General features: G+C 41.1%; 1 protein-coding gene across 13 annotated transcripts in view; it reads right to left on the minus strand.

Annotated features, from left to right (window-relative positions):
* Window positions 1–22,399, minus strand: part of MACF1 (microtubule actin crosslinking factor 1) — a 330,651-nt gene that overhangs the window by 223,617 nt on the left and 84,635 nt on the right. The window contains exon 1 of one of the 13 annotated variants that reach the window (XM_087446227.1): window positions 5,317–5,557. The exons of the other annotated variants lie outside the window; for them this stretch is intronic. Within the exon in view, the coding sequence (XP_087302353.1) occupies window positions 5,317–5,425 (109 nt within the window). The 5' untranslated portion in view covers window positions 5,426–5,557. Of the gene's footprint in view, window positions 1–5,316; window positions 5,558–22,399 lie in introns of those variants that run through there. 13 annotated transcript variants of the gene reach the window in all.

Here is a 22,399-nt window from a genome sequence, read left to right on the forward strand (position 1 = left end):
CATTCAATTAAGCTACACAGAGCACCCCTCAGGCCACATATCAAGCTAAGTCAAGCCCAGTAAATACACAAATGAACATGGTCCCTGCTACAGCTTATATCTAACGCTATCTTAATTCCTTCATTTATTTGTTCAAGAAACATTTACTGACACCTATTTTGTCTCAGACACTTGAAAAACTGAGATGAATAAGAGTCCCGGCTCTTATACATCTTATAGTGTAACAGAATCTAATTAGAGAGAGAGACAAGCTAAGTAAGATGATGACAATACAAGTTTGGATAAGAAGTATTAACAGAGTGCTACTGGAGCACAGAAGAGGAACTCGTATTTCAGTCAACAAAGGCTTTCCAGAAGCGGTAACTACTTACCTTGAAGAGTAAGCATCAAGTAGTCCAGTTGAAAAGAGGGTACAGGCATTTCAGGTAGAGATCTACAAGGTTTTAAATGATGCTGGAGTACTGGGTGCTTGTAAGGCCAAGACAGGAAATGAAACTAGTGAAACAGGCAGGGGCAGATCAGGAAACACTTTTATGTCATGCTGAAGAATTTGAACATTCTTCTAAAAGCAGAGGGGGAACTTTGATGGATTTTAAGCAGGAGTGACAGAGACAGCTCTGTATTTTAGAAAGATCACTCTGGCTACAGTCAGCAGACAGACTTGGGGGAGGGGGAGAGAATGGGGGAAATAGATTATTTCAACAGTCCTGGAGAGAAAAAAATGAAGACGAAAACTAAAACAGTAGGAAGTTTTGGGAACAATGAGATAACATATGTGAATGCAAGTGTGGACAGGGTGTAATGAAAACTATTTAAAATTCCAAGCACTAATTGAGTGCTAAATTGTTTCTTATAGGTATTATATGGCTTCAGTACAAACTGTGTCTTCCTGTATCTTGTTTACATCTGTTGAGAGAGAGTGGCTTGGGAACGTGGTTGTAAAAGCCATGCACTTATATCATATAACCAGATCTCACCAATGGACCCACAACACCTAGAAAAAACAGCTAAGGAATAGTAATCAGTGATTCCTTCCCCACGTTTCTGCTGCACTCCCTTCACCTCTCTCTGCACGCACACACACACATGCACACACGCGCACACACACACACACACAGCCACATTTTCAAAGCAAAAACAATCTGTCCAAAGGGAATACTAGAATGATAAGGAGTTAGGAAATCACATGCAGTAATGGAAAGGGAAGTGTCTAGGCCGGCGAAGATAGCCTTCCAATATAAGCAAGCCTGACACCCAGAAGAGGGAGCAGACTTGATCAGGCAGAATTTGGACTAATGGGCGTAAATTATAAAGAGGCAACTTTCAGCTTAAAAAGGAACTCCCCAGTTACCAACACAATGAACAGTCCATAGGTTGTATGTTCTACAATCAGAGACCTTCAAGCAAAGGAAGAATGACTTCTGACAAGGGTAGGATAAAGTAAGGGGTTGGATTGGTTAAGATGTAAGGTCCTTTCCAACTCTTAGGGCAAAATAGAATATGTTATCAACTTTAAGAGTAGAAGAAGTCAGAAATCGATACACAGTAGGGATTTACTAGAACACGGTATCTTAGAACTGCAGCACTGAAAGGAACCGCAGAAACTATTGAGTGGTTTTCAACTCTTACAGAACACTTTTTCCAAACATATCTTATATGGAACTCAACATATAGAACATATAAAAGCAGTATTTAATAGCATAAATCAATTTTATAGGTTCAAATTTATGTTACTTATTTCTTTTTTTTTTTTAATAATTTATTTATTTTTTTTCCCCCAAAGCCCCAGTAGATAGTTGTATGTCATAGCTGCACATCCTTCTAGTTGCTGTACGTGGGATGCGGCCTCAGCATGGCCGGAGAAGCGGTGCGTCGGTGCGCGCCTGGGATGGAACCCGGGCCGCCAGCAGCGGAACACGCGCACTTAACCGCCAAGCCACAGGGCCGGCCCTCCTTTTTTTCTTTTTGCTGAGAAAGACTTGCCCTGAGCTAACATCTGTTGCCAATCGTCCTCTCTTTTTTCCCTTTCCCTTTCCCCAAAGCCCCAGTACATAGTTGTATATTCTAGTTGTAAGTCCTTCTACGTGAGCTGCTGCCACAGCATGGCTACTGATAGACAAGTGGTGTGGTTCTGTACCCAGGAACTGAACCCCGGGCACCGAAACGGAGTGTGCCAAACTTTAACCACTAGGCCATCAGGGCTGGCTCTATGTTACTTATTTTAAAAGCAAATGACATAGCCAATCAGGTAATTTTGATTGAAATTAGAGTTTAATTAATTACAGTTATATCAGCCTCAGCATCTGGTTTATTTCTATATTGTGTTTTACTACAGAGAACCACTTTGTTTTTTTTTTGGTTTGTTTTTTTTTTTGCTGAGGAAGATTCACCCTGAGCTAACATCTGTGCCAGTCTTCCTCTATTTTGTATGTGGGTTGCCACCACAGCATGGCCACTGACAAGCAGTGTAGGTCTGCGCCCAGGAACCAAAACCGGGCCATTGAAGCAGGCCATAGGGCCAGCCCCCAGAGAAGCATTTTCTAAAAACTGGTTTACACAAACAAACAAATAGTAACAGTTTGCCTGGTAATCTCAGGATACTTTTCAAATAAATTGATACAGGAGCCTACAAGAATAGCAGAAATATTTGATTCAAAGTTAAATACCTTTAATACCTAAAAACTATGTACATTCTTTATAATACATACATATGACTAGAAAAGTAGGACAAGAATCACAGAAACTTTTAATACAGACTAAGCCAATATTACTATGTTATCACTTAGCGATGCGTTACCCACTCACTATTATGGACTGAGCACCTGAGCCCACACAACTGAGCCTTGCCTAGAATTTTTTCTGCCCAAGGCCTATGTTTTGCAATAATGTACACACTTCCAATTAGGGAAAAAAAAAAAGATCAGGTCAGAAAGGACAATCTTCACCTTCTTCTTCTTCTTTTTTTTTTTTTTGGTGAGGAAGATTAACCCTAAGCTAAAATTTGTCACCAATCCTCCTCTTTTTTTGCTGAGGAAGACTGGCCCTGGGCTAACATCCGTGCCCATCTTCCTCCACTTTATGTGGGATGTCGCCACAGCACGGCTTGACAAGCGGTGCGTCGGTGAGCGCCCAGGATGGAACCCCGGGCTGTCGCAGCGGGAGCGCACACACTTAACCACTACGCCACCAGGCCGGCCCCTTCACCTTTTTAATCAAGTGTACATTTATAAGCAGTATAAATATATACACAGAGATGGTGGAGAAACTTTATTCTGGCGAGGTCCAAATGGCAGGTAGTACATTAGGAGTGTACACATTATTTTTAAATACACTTTAAAATAGATAAACTACATCTTTAAAATTGAAATTAAAATAAGTGCAGAATTTCTTAAGTACTTCTATGGAAGCTTTGGTATCCATAGTCTCCAATTTAAAAACCACTGCTCTAATTTTACAGATAAACTGAACATAGCACATTCCCAATATAACTATTAGATACTAGAATCAAAGTTGTTACATAGAAATAAAAAGCTTTTATAATGTACTTTTCTTTTTATTTCAATGTATTTTATGGCTGTTTATGAAACTAGTATTTCTAAAACATAAAAAGAAAGCACTTAAAAGATAGGGCTATCACTCCTAAGTTCCACAGAAAATCCTATACTGAAGATAAACTTTTAAAATATTAATCCATTAGTGGTTTAGAAATGTCATTACCATGATCCAGAGAAAGGAAAACAGCAGCCTCCACCTAAATGATATTTCTTTCTCACTACACATGAAATGGTACAGAGGGCCAAGTAACTCACGCCTGCCTCCTCCTTTCTTTCTAAACTCAAATAGAAGTTTACATTTCAGGAAAGTCACTTTGGGCTACCTTTTTAAACACACCACCACACAAGCGAACGTATTTCTAAATGTCTGTCTGTTTTTGCTGATAGAGACACACGCTGGGATCTGAATATTTAGTCAAAAGCTTTTCTGGGACTTACTGGAAAAGACACTGGAGAATGATTGAATCTAATTCTAATTCTATCAAGCATTCATGAACTTTTATTAGAAAGCTAAGTAATAAGTCATCACATCTCCATCTTAACTTGTAAGATACAAAGTAACAAGTGTCTCAATAGTTGGCTTGAACGAAGTAAGTGATCACAACGATAGTACTGAGGCAATGAAGGCACTGAGATCCAAGGGTGTGCTCCAGGAAAAGTTAGACTTTATTAATCCTTAACTGTGAGGATTTATTTATTTATTTATTTATTTATTTATTTTTTGAGGAAGATCAGCCCTGAGCCAACATCCATGCCAATCCTTTTTTTTTTTTTTTTTTTTGCTGAGGAAGACTGGCCCTGAGCTAACATCTGTGCTGATCTTCCTCCACTTTATGTGGGATGCCGCCACAGCATGGCCTGACAAGTGGTGCATCGGTGCACCCCTGGGAGCCGAACCCGGGCCGCCTGCAGCAGAGCGCAGGCACTTAACCGCTACGCCACGGAGCCGGCCCCTCAACTGTGAAGATTTAGAATCAGCTGAACATGGGGCCAATCTCTGCACTGGGTGTTTAAAAGCCAAGGGAATATAATGTAAATAATGGCAATATGGGAAGAAAGAAGGGTCTGCTACCATTTAACATCAGGGGCTGAATCCCTGGGGAAAGAAACAGTTAACTTCCTTGCATTGAACAGCATGGCTTGGACACACACAGAGTACACTGTGCAGCTGCCTGAGGGGAAAGGAACAGTTTCAATTATTTCAAAGAGAACAGAGACACCCCAGTGTTCCAAGACGCACCTTGGCAAGGACACCACTCGACCGTGTCCTATCACTGACGTTTCCTCCTCTGCCTTTTCTCACCCGAATATACACCAAATCCTGAAACTTCTCTAATCCCACGTGTTTTCCCACATCTATACCTGGAGGAGGCTGACAGAGTGACTGTATGTTTTTGGTTAAAAAAAAGATCCAAAAACCACTTTCAGATTGAAAAAGTCAGGAAAGGAAGGGCTTGATTCTCTGAGGCAGGACACAAGTCAGCATAGTTGCCACTTCCCTCAGCTTCAAGCCCAAACATCACCTCATCAAACCAGCACCCTCCAGCCAGACGGCCTCATAGAACAAGAAAGTCTGGGTCCCAAAGGGGCCCCAGGGCAGCCCAGTTTCCTCAGTAGATCCACACACACACTCCGGACTGACAGCACCCCGGCTGAGAGGCTGTACTGGCCCTTTAAGGAAAGCAACTGGGAAGCCCTCCGTCACTTGCCCCACCCTCAAAACCCCCACCGTAGATCTGAAGAATAACTGGGCACCAATTACCTGCTTTGCCTCTGGCACATCTCTTCCAGTATAGAACACCGGCGATTCCAAGAATGTGAGTCAAAATAAAGATGGTTGGTGGCAAATAAGATGAATCGAAAAGAGGCATTTCCAGGCCTGCCCTTTCTCCTCCCCTGAGTTAGCCACAGCCTACAGCTCAGCACAGGCCTCTGAATGCCTTTCTCCTGAGGTTACTGCTGTCCTGTGCTATCAGCACAGAGGCAGAGGCCGGCAGCTCAGTGGTGTCAGAAACTTCCTGGCGGCTTCTACTCCATCTCGCCTCTGCCTGTTTTTCAGCAGGCAGTAGTAGACGGGGACTAAAACTGTACAGAGTATCTCAGACAAAGCCCAGGAAACAACTGGCTAGAGGGGGTGGGGAAAGGGAAGGAGGAACCAGGAGAATGAAAAGGAGCCCCTAAGCTAGTGCTGAGCTGACTCAAACTCTATCTTTGGCATCCTCTGTTCAGCTTAAACAAACAAACCTCAGACCCTTCTGCGAGAAGGGAGGGTGTCTATCAGAGGACGTCACACTCTTAACTTTCCATTCTCAGCCTGGTTGGAACGCCAGACTTCAGGATGAAACCAAAAGAAAAAAGTCACAGAAGCGTTAGGGAACCACTTTCAGGGAGGAGGCAAAGTACATAAGGACGTATAAGCGTCCATAAATATCCTGGTACAATAGGAGGGCAACCCTTCCACACCCGCAGCCCAAGAGGCGGCAGCAAGGGACCTGAACATCACTACATAGAGAATCACATACAGAAAAAGCTCCATGAAACAGACTTGACATCAAGGCGCAATGAAGATGAGCAGGGAGAACAAAACTGTTTCACAAGTGTGTTTTAAGAGTTGAAAAGTCCACCTATTTCTACTAGCTGCCCAAGGGGGCACCAGGACATGCAATGACAGCAGAAAACAATGCTTTCCACAAAACTAAGGCCTCCTTACAAATGAAAACTTGATATGGATGTTATAGCAGCAACTGAAAACACCTGACCACCACACACCTACAAGAATGACTAAAATTAAAAAGACTGATAACATCAAGTGTGGGCAAGGATATGAAGCAACCGGAATTCTCATATACTGCTGGTGGGGATGTAAATTGGCACAATCACTCTAGTTTGGCAGTTTCTTATGAAGTTAAGCATACACATACCAGATAACCAAGCACTATCACTCAAGATTTTACCCAAGAAAAATGAAGTCATGTGTCCACACAAAGACTTGTAAGTGAAGGTTTATAGCAGCTTTATTCAAAATAACTAAAAACTGGAAACAACCCAAAGTCCATCAACTGGTAAACTAATGAACAAATCATGATGTATCCATACAACAGACTACAACACAGCAATAAAAAAAGAACAAACTACTGATACATACAACAGCATGGATGAATCTCAAAAGCATATGCTACATGAAAGAAGCCAAACACAAAAGGCTACATACTGTATGATTCCATTTATATGACATTTTAGAAAAGAATACTATAGGGACAGAAATCAGAAAAGTGGTTGCCAGGGGCTGGGGGTAAGGGAAGAGAATTTACTATAAAGGAAGTTTAAGGGGTGATGGAAATGTTCTATATGCTAATTGTGGTGACGGTTCCATGACCGCACACATTTGTCAAAACTCACTGAATTGTAGACCCAAAAGGGTGAGTTTTACTATATATAAATTATACTTTAATAAACCTAACAAACACATTTAAAGGCTGGAAAGAAGTTTGCACAACCCAAGTTGAATACGCAAAGGTCTCACAGTACCACTGCCCCTCTCCTCCTCTGCTTTTCTCTGAAGAGATCTTTTACAAAATGAAGTGTGGACACACAACATAACATGGAAGACCCAATAGCAAAGAGCACATCTAACAACCTCTGTGATGCCCAGCGTCCTTCACTCAGGGAAGGGTTATAGCCTCATCTCTCTACCAAACTAGCTCTTTATTTCTATGGTGCCTTTTATACCATGGTATATAAATATACTATATTCTTACAAATAAGCTTTTAAAAATGCAAATTGTTTTAGTATCTGTAAAGTTAGCTTTCGTTTTTTTTAAATAAAAGAAAAGTGTTTTAGATTTGACCAATCTACTAATCAGAAAGATAATAAAGGGCCCTTGATGGGGGAACTAATACAATATGAACGTTTTAATCTAGTGTCTAGATTATCTACAATTTTGTGCTGACCTACATTTCATGCATCCAATATTTACTGTGTACTATGTGCCAGGCCCTGTTCTAGGTACTGGGGACACAGTAGTGAAAACAAAGACCTTGCTCTCATGGGACTTATAAGTAGGGGAAGACCAAATATAAACACCAACAGGTAAATATATATAGTTTGTCACATAAATGCTATGGAGAACCCTAAAGGAGACGAAGAGGAGAAGGGAGTGCCAGTGGGGGAAAGTTTACATGCCAGTTTTTTATGTATAGGATGCTCAGGGAAGGCTTCTCTAACAAGTTGACATTTAAGCAGAGACCTAAAGCATATGAACAAACAAGCCACATGGCTATCTAGAGAAAGGACAAGCCAAACAAAGAAAACAGCAAGTGCAAAGTCCCTGAGGCAGAAGTAGGTTTGGTGTGTTTAGGTAACATGGAAGAAACTAGAATCACTAGAGCTGAAAGAGAGAAGGGGAGTGTCAGGAGATGAGACCAGAGAGGGAGTCAGACCACCTATGGCTATATAGGCCATTTGTAAGGACTCTGGCTTTTATTCCAAGTGAGATGGGAAACCTTTGGAGGGTTTTGTGTAAGAGAGTGACACGATTTAACTTAGGTTTTAGAAGGATCGCTCTTGCTGCTATATTGAGAACAGACTCTTGAGAGGCAAGAGCAGGAAAACTATAATGCCATTAAAATAATCCAAGTGGAAACTGGTAGCTGAGAAATGACGATAGCTGTGACCAGGGTGTGGTGCTAGGGATGGTGAGATGTGGTCGTATTCTGGATAAATTATAAAGAGTCATCAGGATCTGTTGTTAGACTGGATGTGGAGGGAGGTGGGAAAGAATAGGGTCAAGAATGGCTCCAAGGTTTTTGACCAGAGAAATTGAAAGAACAGAGCAGCTATTTCCTGAGATGAGGAAGACTGCCAGAGAAGCAGAGAGTTTGGGGTTTGTTGGTGGTTGTTGTTGTTTGGTTTTTTTGGGAGTTGGGTAGGAATTCCCTTTTGGATACATTAGGTTTGAAATGCCTAGTAGACATTCTAGCAGAACTTTGAATATGCAGTTGAATATATGAATCTAGAGTTCAGGGAGAGACCCAGGCTGGAGTTTTAAACCCAGGAAATTGGATGAGATCACTTAGAAGGGAAAACAGAGAGAGAGAAGAGATCAAGTTCAAGGATAAGCCCTGGAAACCCTCTAACATTAGATAGGGAAGAAGAAGAACCACCAAAAGAGACTAAAAAAAGAGAAGCCAGTGGATTAGGAAGAGAACCAAAAGAGTATGCTGCCCCAGAAGGCAGGTGAAGGAAGTGTTTTAAGAAGTAGTAATTGGGGCTGGCCCGGTGGCGTAGCCGTTAAGTGCATGCACTCTGCTTAGGCGGCCTGAGGTTCGCAAGTTGGGATCCCGAGTGTGCACTGATGCACTACTTGTCAAGCCGTGCTGTGGTGGCGTCCCATATAAAGTAGAGGAAGATGGGCATGGATGTTAGCCCAGGGCCAGTCTTCCTCAGCAAAAAGATAAGGACTAGCAGCAGATGTTAACTTGGGGCTAATCTTCCTCACCAAAAAAAGAAAAGAAGTAGTAATTAACCATGTCAAAGCTGTTATGTGTCATGATGAGGATTGAGAACTGACCATTGAATTTAGCAATGTGGAGGTCGCTGCTGACTTTAACAAGGGCAGTTTTGATGGCATGGCGGAGAAGAGGCCTGACCGGAATGATTCAAGAGAGAATGGGAAGAGAGGAATCAGTGACAAGTAAAAACAACTCCTTCAAGGAATTTTGCTGTAAAAGGGAGCAGAGAGCAGGGATGTAGGGTCAAAACAGAATTTTTCTTGACATATAAAATGTAATCATGTTTGCTGAAGGGAATAAGCACTAGAGAGGGAAAACTGATGGTGCGATCCAACGGAGGCTAAGCCAGAGCTCCCTCTGGAGCAGGGCTCTCTCGTGAAACAGAGCGCTTCATTCATTAATTCAATTAAAATATATGGAGCATTATGTCAGACACGCTGGACACAAAGATGATGATGACACAGCTCTTACTGTGGAGAAGCTCCTGAGCTGTGATGGTTAAAAAAGACAGACTTGCTTGGAAGGGAAACTAATATTTATTGAGCAGCCACTAGAAAGTATCTTCATATCTGTTACTTCAATTTAATCTCTATAAAATCCCCTAAAATATCCCCATTTTATAAATTAAGAACATGAGGCTCAGAAAATTTAAATTATTTTGCCCAAAGTGCAGAAAGTAAGAGAATAAACTGACATCTGAACTTCTATCAGTCTGATTTCAAATCAATATATTTTATCATACTGCTTCCCTTTGCTAAAAAGTTCTGGCAAAATAAGTATACTAACTTGAAGCTAAACAGTTTTAGATATTTATGTTTGGAATACTTCCTCCTTGCAAGACTTAGCCTGTAAATAGCTCTACCCATTTCTAAGGAAAGAATTTCAACTTCTACACTAAATGTTACAGTGCTAGTGCTATCTATATCACCATTGTACAATCCTCTTTTTGCAATCTTATAAACATCGTCACCATATTTTCATTTCCCAAAGTGAAAGCCATTTCTCCACCTTATTCTGCTACCAGAAGCCATCACAAAACTGTCTTAATTAGAAAATTATATGTCATGTTTGTGCCATTCAAAAATACCTAAGAAATTTGAAGGAAAAAAATCCAAAGCGCTCAAATATCAAGATACATTCTGACACTCTGAAGCTATCAGAGAAGACAATAAAAGGTATCCAAAGTAATTTACTCTTCATAAGATCGTTATAAGATGACATGCTATACTTGGATACACCATTTTTCTACACTTGATACACCATTTTTCTACATTTGACAGGCAGAAGTCTGTTTCCAGTCTTTGTGTACGTGTATGTATGTACGTATGTATGTTTGAAGGAAGAAAGAAGAGAAGGCTAACTGCCTTTGTGAAAATAAAATTAATTTTTCACTCAGCAAAACTAAGATGGATCTGTGTGCTGTCACTTACAGGAAGTGGTTAGAGGCTGGCAGCAGGGACTGCCTAGTTTTCTTTTTAGAGATCATTTATTATACAAAGAATGAGCCATTTAAAGTCATATTTAGCACCCCCCAGGATGTCCCTTGTTAACAGCCAATGGGCAGGGCCCCAAACCATCAAAAAAGCCTGTAGAAGCAAGATTCTGAACTTCACTAAGATTTCAGACCTGCTTCTCTTTAAGATTACTTCACTCACAAGAATTTAGGATGGTCACCCACAACTGTTACCCACAAGAAATCTCAAAACGAGGCAACACTCCAGAATCACTTTAATGTCTTCGACTGAGATGAAAGCAAGCTTGTGAGAAGGGAGGCCGTATGTTTTATTCAAACTGCCATGGAGTTATTCTTGGTCTCAAAATAACTGTCATCCACCAGCATCATTACTTCAGTAGATACAGACTAAAAACTTAAGACCCATCATGATTAAAAGACTGAAATCTAGAAAAATAATGCTTACAAAAAGATAGGACTTCTTTTTAAACAACAAATATACCTGAGATTAAAAGTTTGTTAGAGAGACTTGCATAGGACTGCTAGGACTGGAAATCTTGGGCTCCCGGGAATCGCAGGATGCAGGCCTCAAAGCCTGGCCCTGAGCTCTTGTCATCTGTCTCCACCCATGAGTCCAGAAGGCATCTAACTACTGATAGGCAGAATATGTGCGCTTCACAGAAGCTAATTAGAAGACATCCATGACTCGCTGTCTCGAAGGTTCAGCAATATGGTATTAAAACAACAATAAACATGCAAAGGCTCAGAATGCCTACAAAGAATTTTCTACATACCCAAGTGTCACAGAGTATAACAAAGTTAGGAAAATCTCCAAATTTCTCGCTCAATAACCTACATGCCATGAGCATTTTAGTAGCATGGTAATTACAAGCCCAGTCTGAAGCCAGACTGTCTAGGTTCAAATCCAAACTCTACTATATATGTCACATTAGCACCTTTGCGCAAGTTACCTACTTAACTTCATGGAATCTCAATTTCCTCAACTACAAAATGATGACGATATTAGTACCTGTCTCATAGAGTTCTAGTGAGGAGTAAATGAATTAATGCATTTAAGGTGTTTAGATAGTACCTGGCATACAATATGTGTTCAATCAATGTTGGCTATTATTATCATTATTTGGACGAGCAGCAAACAAACTACATCTGACCACAAAGACTTCTGAATACTGCTCAGACTATACAAAACTAGTAAACTGATAATTTACCTATCAGCTAAATTACCTAATCTAATTTACCTAATCCCAATCTCCAACCTGCCAATCATGTCCTCATTCATTGTGAGATTAATCTCCCTGAAGCAAGCATAATGACTGGTACATCTTAAATGCTCAATAAATGTTCATATGTAATTTCACTCTAAAACTAAAACTTTCAATTCTTGGGGCCAGCCCCATGGCGTAGCGGTTAAGTGCGTGCGCTCCGCTGCTGGTGGCCCAGATTCGGATCCTGGGCACGCACCGACGCACTGCTTGTCAGGCCATGCTGTGGCAGCATCACACATAAAGTGGAGGAAGATGGGCACAGATGTTAGCTCAGGACCAGTCTTCCTCAGCAAAAAGAGGAGGATTGGCATGGATGTTAGCTCAGGGCTGATCTTCCTCACAAAAAAAACCACAAAACTTTCAATTCTCCATGGTCAGCAAATTAAGTCCAAAACTCTATGGTTTTACAATATTTCCCTCGTTTACCCTGGAATGTACTTCTTTCCCATCTCCACACGTCAAAATCCCACTCCTATGGACCCTTTAAAGCCAATACTTCCACACAATTTTCCCTGGTGACTCCCTCCATCCCAGTAAGAAGCAAACTTCTCCCTCCCTTGAGCTTACATTATACTTGATCTGTTTCTCTCTCCCAACATTTAGCACTTTCTACTTCATAATATAGTTGTGTACATACTTTCACTCCTTCACTAAAGTTTATGAAGATAGATGAATGTCTGCTCTCCTGTATAAAATCCTGTCACTAAATATTTGTGGAATGAGTGAATCAATCAATCAATTAATGAACAACAGGGTCTGAAGAGCACTGTGAGAGCCAGGAGTGTAAGGGAGGAACATACTAGAAAGAGCAAAACTGGGTCCAATAAACCTGAAGATTCCCCAAATATAAGCATTTCCTGGGAATGCATCTATTTTGACCACAAAAATATGCACCAGAGAGCAAGTGCCTGGAAAACTATTCATCTTATGGCAGGAATAACTCCTCTAGATAGGCCCAGCCAAACCACTTTTAACAGTGAATTTCGAAATCCACCTGGAAGTTTAAGGAAAAAAGTGACTCTAAGAACACAAATATAAGTTTTGCTTTTTCTTGGAGCTGGGAAGAAGTCAATTTATTGATTCAGAAATTCCACTTCTAGAAATCTCTCCAGATATGGATTCTGCCCCAAATCCAAACTCAGGACGGCCTTCTTGTCCGGGTCAGCAATTGAGGCTCTTATCCTTGAGAAAGAAAATGAAAAGTAAAAGAGTAAAGGCAGAAAGTAAAGTGGGAGATACTGATTGAATGGGAGATCTCATTCATTCATTCTCTCTCTCTCTGCCCAGAACTCTTAAACATAATCTGTTAGCCAAACATGGATTCAAATTCTGACTTCATCGTTTCTAGCTGTGTGTCTTTGAACCAATTAATCTCTTTAATCCTCAGTTTCCTCATCTGTAAAATGGGAATAATAAAATTACCTCTTCACAATGTTACAGTGAGAAAACGCATGGACTATTTGGCACACAGTAAGCATTCACTATTGACTATTAAAAAAAAATTAAACATTAATTCATTAATGTTAACTATTGTTATTGTTGTTACTACACTAGAGCATTTATGCCCTAGTAGAGCATCAAGTCATCTTCAGTGGCCAACGCACAGAGGTAAATCAAGGTAAAGTCTGTGGTATTTAAGAGCTCTAAGCCAGCAACTCAATGAATAAATCAAATTAGGCTTTAATGGCATTGCTTCAAAAAGGCAAAAGACTGGGCCGGCCCCGTGGCTTAGCAGTTAAGTGCATGCACTCCGCTACTGGCGGCCCGGGTTCAGATCCCGGGCATGCACCGACGCACTGCTTCTCCGGCCATGCTGAGGCCGCGTCCCACATACAGCAACTAGAAGGATGTGCAACTATGACATACAACTATCTACTGGGGCTTTGGGGAAAAAAAAAAAAAAAAGGAGGAAAATTGGCAATAGATGTTAGCTCAGAGCTGGTCTTCCTCAGCAAAAAAAGAGTAGGATTAGCACGGACGTTAGCTCAGGGCTGATCTTCCTCACAAAAAAAAAAAAAAGAAAAAAAAGGCAAAAGACAAAAATATTTAGTCAACTTTAATATCCATATCACCATTTTAAATAATCTCTCCCTTTGGGGTTCTGACCATTTCTCCTAACAAAATAATAAGATCTAGCTGTTAAACTTTTTCCACGATACTCTGGTAGTCAGTATCTTAAATAAATGGAGAAAAGAAGATATAAGGAAAAGAAGCCTTGTCTATGAGGATTGCTTCTGAATTTTGCCAAGGTTGTTATTTTTGTCCAGAAATATCTCTCATCCCAAGTGAATGCACAGTGAAGGAGAGTTAGCATCTTACTCATATCCAGCCTAAATGCATTTTTTAAATGCTTTTCCAAATAAAAACAAAAAATGGTCTCAATGGGAAACGTCTTTTAAGTGTGGTCTGGCTAAGAAACACGTGAGCAACTTCAGTTTTCCTGAGACACACTGAATACAGAGGGCAGAATGGCACGCAGCTGACAAAGGGGTCAGGAGCTCAACAATGAGGTAACCTGGCAGGCTGGAGAATACCAATAGGTAGCTACATTCAAGGCTCAGAAGAAGAGTCCAGGCCAAGATAAGAGGTAGGCAAGAGAGCCCAACTTAAACTATTTATCCATGGAAACCAAGCTTTGCACACAAACAGCTATTTTTAGATCTCTTTGAGATAGTTCTGATCCTGGCAGTAGCCCTACATGAAAAAGAGGAAGAACTTGCCACCTGAAGACAATGACAGACTTGTCAGCTTCTTCCCACTTGTGGACCTACTCTGAGCCCTAATATACAACACAAGAATCGTTTTAGTCTTTCTCAGGAGAGTCTGCCACCAGGCTCTGCTTACCTTCTAATAAAACCTTCTGCTCTCATGACCCCTTACCAGGGTCCAAGGACCAAATTCACATGAAACATGCCTAACAGGATCTCCCCTGGTATCACTTCATAATTACATGACCCTAGGGAAGCTACTTAAAATTTCTGAACTTCAGGTTCCTAATATGTACAATGTGTATAAAAATACCTGTTTCTCAGGGTCCTTGTCAAGATTAAATAAGGAATATATGTAAAGGACATAGGTGCACATCAGATGCTTAACAAACAGTTTTCTTCCCCTGTCTCCTTTCTTTTTTCTTTTCTTAATTGCTCTTCAAGTCTTACTCATAAAACTAATTCCATCTCAGCCTTGGTTTCTTGCTTCACCTAGCATTTGGAATAATATGTTCTTCAAATATTCAATAGATCCACAAAGTTCTTAATACAAGTTCACATCTTTTGTTTCTGCTCCAACATAAAAAAATAGATAGTACTCAATGCACAAAGATGCCACAATAAAGACAAGGAATCTGATTGGTCTATCATAGGATTAGTGTCAGTTTCTTTCATTAGAGTTTAATCCCCCAGTGACCCCTACTGGACAAAGACAGACACAGAAGACTGAGTTTTATAACCCAGACAAAGAGATTCTGTGATTGCTTTTATTCTAGTAAAATTCTCACACATAGAACTTCATTATACAAGCTCAAGCTTGCCTCAAAACTCATATACACCCATAACATAGAAGACAACAATGCTAAGTCCAGTCAGCTCATTCCTTTAACAGGAAATATCATCACCACAAAGTTGGTTGGTTTACTGGCTGCCCCAACCAGATCCCCAGTCTTCACAGCTTTGTGATGAGTTCTTATAGAGAAAAGAGCAGGTAGAGAAGGAGCAGTTAGTGGCACACAACCCCTACCCCCCACCACCCTGCAATCTTTCCATTCCCCCAGCTGACTCACTCTCAGCTCAGCCCAGACTCCCCGCCAGCAGTCAGGGCCACTACGTGTGCCTGGTGAGTAATGCATCCTCTGCCTCTGACTTAACGAGTCATAAAAGGAAATCTGGGTAACACTTTTCCCCATCCTGGAAACAGGGACAGCTCCTCTCAGCACCCTGCAAGGACTTAGAGCTACAGTGAATTCCCTCTAATGGCAGCCAGGTGGCAATGCAGAAACAGGCAGAGGCAGAAACACCAATGAGTACAATAAATTCTTACTCTCTAAACTGGGGACCACAGCTTCTATTTTGGATAAAACCAAAAGTGACAGGCATGAGGCAGAGCCCAACCCAGCCTAAAAGTCGGTTATGGTTCAAAGAGCTCTAGCAACAGCTCTGCCCAATGGAGACTGCAAGCCAGCCCCAGTATCAGACCATCTGCTATCATGCAGCCTCACATTGTGAGGCAAAGTCCTGATGAAAACTAAATCTCAGAGGAAGGGGACAGCCTCTTATGTACCTGCCCATCCACCCTCAAGTGCCCAAAGTAGGGGGTGAGGAAAAGAATGGCATCTGGCTTTTTTGATTAGTGATTGGCATACTTGATATTGAACAAATCCTAAACAGACAAGAGTTATAGTTTAACTTTCTCCCAATAGATATCCTTGGAGCTTCTAACCCCTCAGACAAGAATCTATGGAGCTGGGCCGGCCCCGTGGCTTAGCGGTTAAGTGCGCGCGCTCCGCTGCTGGCGGCCCGGGTTTGGATCCCGGGCGCGCACGAGGCACTGCTTCTCCGGCCATGCTGAGGCCGCGTCCCACATACAGCAACTAGAAGGATGTGCAGCTATGACATACAAATATCTACTGGGGCTTTGGGGGGAAAATAAATAAATAAATAAAATCTTTAAAAAAAAAAAAAAAATTCTATGGAGCTATCTCAAACATTCTAGAAATGACTGCCAAGAGCTAGATAGCCCAGGGCAGTGAAGGAGGATCTTTGACATAGATAATTTACTTTAAAGATACTTTGAACACTAATACTTGATGAATTATCAAATAGCAAAACTTTAACCAGGACTCAACTAAATTAGGTCTGCACTCTACTACTGAGAAAGAATCGCCCCAAATACACAATATCACTGATTTTTTAAAAATTTTCTTGAAATCAGGACACTTTCAGTACAGTTGCCCATATTTTTCTTACCTATAATCCATGGGTCCCAGATGCCTCAGAAGAAAACTATTATCTAGCTCAGTTTTTGACCAAACCCAGAATATTCAAGATCCTGACTTATCAAAAAGAAAGAAAAAAAAAAAAAGAAATCACTTATGACAAAATTACCTAAGACCAAAAAGATATGCACAAAAATTTTCAACAAGAACGGAACACAAAAAGTGTCCTCTGGTTAACCTTGGATTAACCAGATTATTTAATTAAGCATGTATCAGATTTTATCACTACATTTAGCAGTTTGAGAACTAGACAATGAAGTTATAGTTCCAGTTCTGTCCCTAGATTACGACTCTAGGATCATTTAATCACACTGAATCTGTTTATTCATTCATAAAATGAGTTGATATTCTAGATCTCTAAATTCTTTTCTGGTTGTAAAATTCTGTGGTCCTGTGAAATATTTAGTTGCCTAGGTTCTATATTAATTGCTATCAATAACAAAAAATTTACAAAGCCAGTCTTACATTATCCTTTAAGAGCTTACAATCTGGGCCAGCCCCGTGGCTTGATGGTTAAGTGCACGCGCTCCGCTACTGGCGGCCCTGGCTCGGATTCTGGGCGCGCACCATGCACCGCTTCTCCGGCCTCAGGCCGCGTCCCACATACAGCAACTAGCAGGATGTGCAACTATGACATACAACTATCTAGTGGGGCTTTGGGGAAAAAAGGGGAGGAGAATTGGCAATAGATGTTAGCTCAGAGCAGGTCTTCCTCAGCAAAAAGAGCAGGATTAGCATGGATGTTAGCTCAGGGCTGATCTTCCTCACAAAAAAAATTAAAAAGTAAGAGCTTACAATCTAACTAGAGAAGCGCTATGTGTATAAATAATTATAGCATAAGGCAGTATATGCTGTGTCACGAGGGTAGCAAGACCACAAGAATTCAGTGAATGGAACTTTGGGAACTCAGTCAATGGAATGGTCATTTCCAGCTGATTTTTTTTGGAAAAAAAGGCTTCCATGGATGAGGCACATAAACTGGGCCTGGAAGAATGTATAGGATTTCAACAGCCTGAAAGGAGAAGAGTAGACATTCCAGAAGAGATGGCATGAACAAGAAAATGGAAAAAAGAAAGTACAAGTGAAGCTAGAACACAGGGTTTGTGTACTTGAGAGAGAGAGAAGTTGGAAAGATTCACTTCTGCCAACTTTAGGTTACAGGTGGCAGACTTAACATGCACATTTATCTCCATTCCTTTCTGAAACCTCAGAATAACGACAGTCAAGGAATAAGATGGCACAAACCCACAGAAAAAAAAAAAATCAACAAAAGTTTGATAAACTGGAGGGTGGACAGATAAATGGTCACTAATTTAAATTTCAGCTTTCTCTTTCTGCTAAGTGCCTGTGGGGAATGGGGAACAATAAAAAACAAGGTAAACTGTGCTGCAGGACTCCAGAAAGGCTCAGGAACTGGAAGTACCCCTGAAAGCTGGGGGAAGGGACGGAGAGCTACAGGGTGAGGCTGAAAACAAGACTGGTTGAAAGTCTTCAGGCCCACATGAGGTCAGAAATGAGGTGCCTCACTGAAAACAGGGGTATTAAGTGAAATTTAACATAATGAACAAGTCTCTCCCCCCTAACCCACTGCCCTGCTTGGCTACCCCAGAGCTCTGGCTTTGAGGCTTAACACGCCCCAGACAAGGGACTGACAATTCCTCTCTGCGGCAACAGACCTCCCCCACCTGGTCATTCATTAAGAACACATCAGTCAACAAGTCCCACCAATCGGCTTTTTAGGCTTCCAATCAGCTTTTTTAGGGGCTAACTCTTAAATATGAAGATCACCAAGAAACATCAGACGTTTTAAGAGAGTCTCTAACACGAAAGACAGAAACCAAAATGAACAGAAGGAGCTTGAAACAGAGACAATATTGGAAGCAGAGGAAAACACTGGAGCAGGGGGGAACAGACTATAATTACTATCCTCAGAAAGCCCTAAAAGGTAATATTGCCATAAAACAAGAACAAGTAGTATAAAAAAGGAACATTCAGAGAATAAGAAACAAAAATGCTTAGAAATAAATAATATGATAGTAAAAATAAATAATTCTAAATTATTTGAGTTAGAAGATGGAGCTGAGGATCTTTATCATAAATTGGAACAAAAAGAGATAGAGAAAATATAAAGGGGGGGGGGACAGAGGATCAATCAAAGAAGTCTAATATCCAACTAACAGAAGTACCAAAAATAAAAAAATAGAAGAGAGGCAATTATCAAAGCACTAATAAATGAAAGACATGCTTACAAATAAAAAAGACCCACAGAGAACTAAGCTCAGGAAACCAAAAAAGATCCTCACCAATGCACATCATCATAGTATTTTAGAACACCGAGGATGAAAATAAAATCCCAAAAGCACGCAAAAAGAAAACAAGTCATAAACAAGTCAGGAACCAGAATGGCATTGGACTTCTCAACAGCAACACTGGAAGCCAAAAAGAGAAAAGCCTTCAAAATTCTGATGGAAAGTCATCTGCAACCCAAACTCTTAATCAAATGAAAAGTAGAATAAAGACATTTTCAGAGAAGCAAAGTCTCAAAAATATTTACCTCTCAGGAGGTAAAATATTTCCTTTCTCAAAAATATTTCCTTTCTCAGGAAGCTACTCTAAGATATATTCCAACTAAGAGAGGGAGTAAATCAAGAAAAATGACAGCATGAGATCCAGGAAACATGGGATCCAACACAGAAGAGAGATGAAGGAACTTCCCAGTATGATGGGAAGGGAAGTCCCAGGACGACAGCTTTACCAAAGGCTTGAGTTGAAGAACAGAAAGCATGGGGGTGTCTCCAAAGAAAATACTGAACCAAAAGATTATTTGATATGTTCCAACATACTGAGAGTTGTCTTCGAGTCCCCTGGGAGAGCGTGGAGATAGGTACATAGAACAGTAAACAGATGATAAAATAGGGCAATTATTAATTCCAAAAAAATTAAAAATTGCTCAAGAAAGGAAACGTAATTATAGAATACTATGTGGCTCAGCTTTAAGCAATATTTATATAATCATAATAACCTAAACACTGAATACCATGCAAGAGTAATAATGTGTGACAATAGGAAGAAGGAAGGGGAAGTGTGTGTGTTAAGCGGGCAGGGATGAAAGAACTAAACCTTAATTTTCTATAGTAGAACATCAACAGAGATAAGGTCTAAAAGTGAAAAATCAAGAATCACTAGTACAAGGGTATATTTAAGAAATGTAGTGGAAAATACTAAAAGAAACAGCTAAATGATTTGGAAGCAGTTCTCAGAGGTGGGGAGGGATAGGACAGGAGATTACTTTTGTTATAAGCTTCATAGCAATATGTGACCTTTTACAATAAGAATAAATATAATTTTGATTAAAATAATTTTAAAGAAAGTTGGACCAGACTATGGAAGGTCTTAAATAACAAGATGAGCTTGGATTTTATCCTATAGGTGAAAATGAGCTCCTAGGGGCCGGCCCTGTGACGTAGCAGTTAAGTGCGCGAGCTCCGCTGCTGGCGGCCTGGGTTCGGATCCTGGGCATGCAATGACGCACGGCTTGTCAGGCCATGCTGTGGCGGCATCCCATATAAAGTGGAGGAAGATGGGCACAGATGTTAGCCCAGGGCCAGTCTTCCTCAGCAAAAAGAGGAGGATTGGCATGGATGTGAGCTCACGGCCGACCTTCCTCACACAAAAAAAAGAAGAAAGAAAAGGAAAAAAAAAAAAAGAGCTCCTAAAAGAGTTCTTTTCTCCTCCACCAACAAAAAAATCACAGAGATGTTTGGAATCCCAGCCCCCATGTGGATTTCCTTAACATTCTGGTTAATTGGAATGTTGGAATACTTCTCCCTTACCATTGCTTGACCTCACGACTAAAGGCCTTTAGCTCATAATCAAAGGGAGAGAGGACCTGTATATATTATGGGGCAGGTACAAAGAACATGTTCAGGTCAAGATTGCTGCTTCTGCTCAGACTCATCCGACTTACTGAGTCAGGTGGTGACTTCTGAAACAGTGTCATCACAGATTACCTTCAGGGGGCTCTCAAAGCAAACCCACCCTAGGGAACATTTTTTCCCTGGGTCCTTCAGCACTTCAGGTTAAAAGTCTTTTCTAATGATTTGTTATTTCATGGAGAGACACAGGGAGAAGCATAACTAGCAAGGAGGAGGAGTATTGCTAACTAGGGCCCAGGGAAGTCCAGCACTCTCTCTAAGAAACAAGTTATCTGGCTCTGTCCCTCTTGATTCATGTCCTTCTTACCTTACTCCAAAGATCAGTTTTAGTCCCACAGTGTACCTGGTAATATTGTCCACAAACAGAACTCATGATCAGCCAAAGGATGCAACAATTGAAGACAGCGCCAAGTAATAAGTAAAGCTTTCCTCCCTTCCTTTCCAATTTCAGGTTTTGGTTTTGGTTTTGGTTTTACTTTTCTTCTTGCTTATGATATACCCTAAAGAGAGGCAGTATCTTCTGCTTCTTGGCGGTGTCTTATGCCACCTAAAAGTCCCTAACTCCATGCCACTTTCAAATGAACGATTCATAAAGCACAAAAGTAGCAATTGATACTGCTAAGCCATCTCTCCCCAGATATTCCTTGAGAGACCTGAACCCTGAGGCAGAATACTAGCAGTAAAAACCCTCTCGTTTAGTTTTTTGTAAACTGCTGATTTAGTCTCTGATCTCACAGTCACACAGACTCTGGTGGGTGCTACAGCAAAGTGGTGACCAGGAGCACTCTCTTACAATCTTAATATAAATGGGAGCCTGAATACCTAACCAACTTTAGTGCTTTGCAATATGAAAAGATATCAAAACTTATCTATCCTTCCTCCTGCCTGTAAGTTTCCCACTTATCAGCTTCATCCATTCACACCATGGAGGGCCCTCAACTCAAAGAAGAAAAAAAAAACTTAACTGAGGTTAGAGCAAAGACCTAGCTCTTGCCAAAACACTGGAGGAAACCAGAGTACTTTTGGCAATAAGCTAAGTCCCTGAGATTTGGCCTTCTGATATCGAGGCAAGTTCCTGTGTCTAAAATATCAGGGGTAATGCCACACTTCGAGCCACAATGAGCACATGAGGTTGAATTTCAAAACATAGGTCCTGCTAGCCATGGAGCTGATGCACAGAGTGCAGGAACCCATACACACCACACTGCGTGTGAAAGAGGTCCATGACTGGCACAGGACATCAGGAGATGTCTCACCCAGAAACAAACACAGTACACCCAAGACAGGCACAGACTTGACCACATGCTCTGAAGGCACATGAACAGCACTGCCCACACCCACACCAGGGCTCATGAGAAACGAACTGAAAAACAGGTGATGTTTCTTGTGATCTATGCCAGTCAATCATTCTGACTGCCCAGTCAACCACACTGTTCAACACCTCCCACCAGTGCCTCAATCAAGGTTCCTGTCTCCACCTGCTCCTCTGACATCACCCTGTCATTATATTTTCTTTGAAATTCCTTTGATGAAAAATGAGTCATCTCTTCCTGCCAACACAGGCCTAAGCCTCTTCCAGGCAAGTCACTCTCTTTTGTCAATCTTCTGGGGGCAGGGTGCCACCCAGCGGTTCCTCTAGCTACTATCTCCATACCTCCCAGGAAAGAATG

This window comes from Ceratotherium simum, chromosome 22 (genome assembly GCF_057802395.1).
Source record: "Ceratotherium simum simum isolate JZ-2026a chromosome 22, ASM5780239v1, whole genome shotgun sequence".
Lineage (NCBI taxonomy): Eukaryota > Metazoa > Chordata > Mammalia > Perissodactyla > Rhinocerotidae > Ceratotherium > Ceratotherium simum.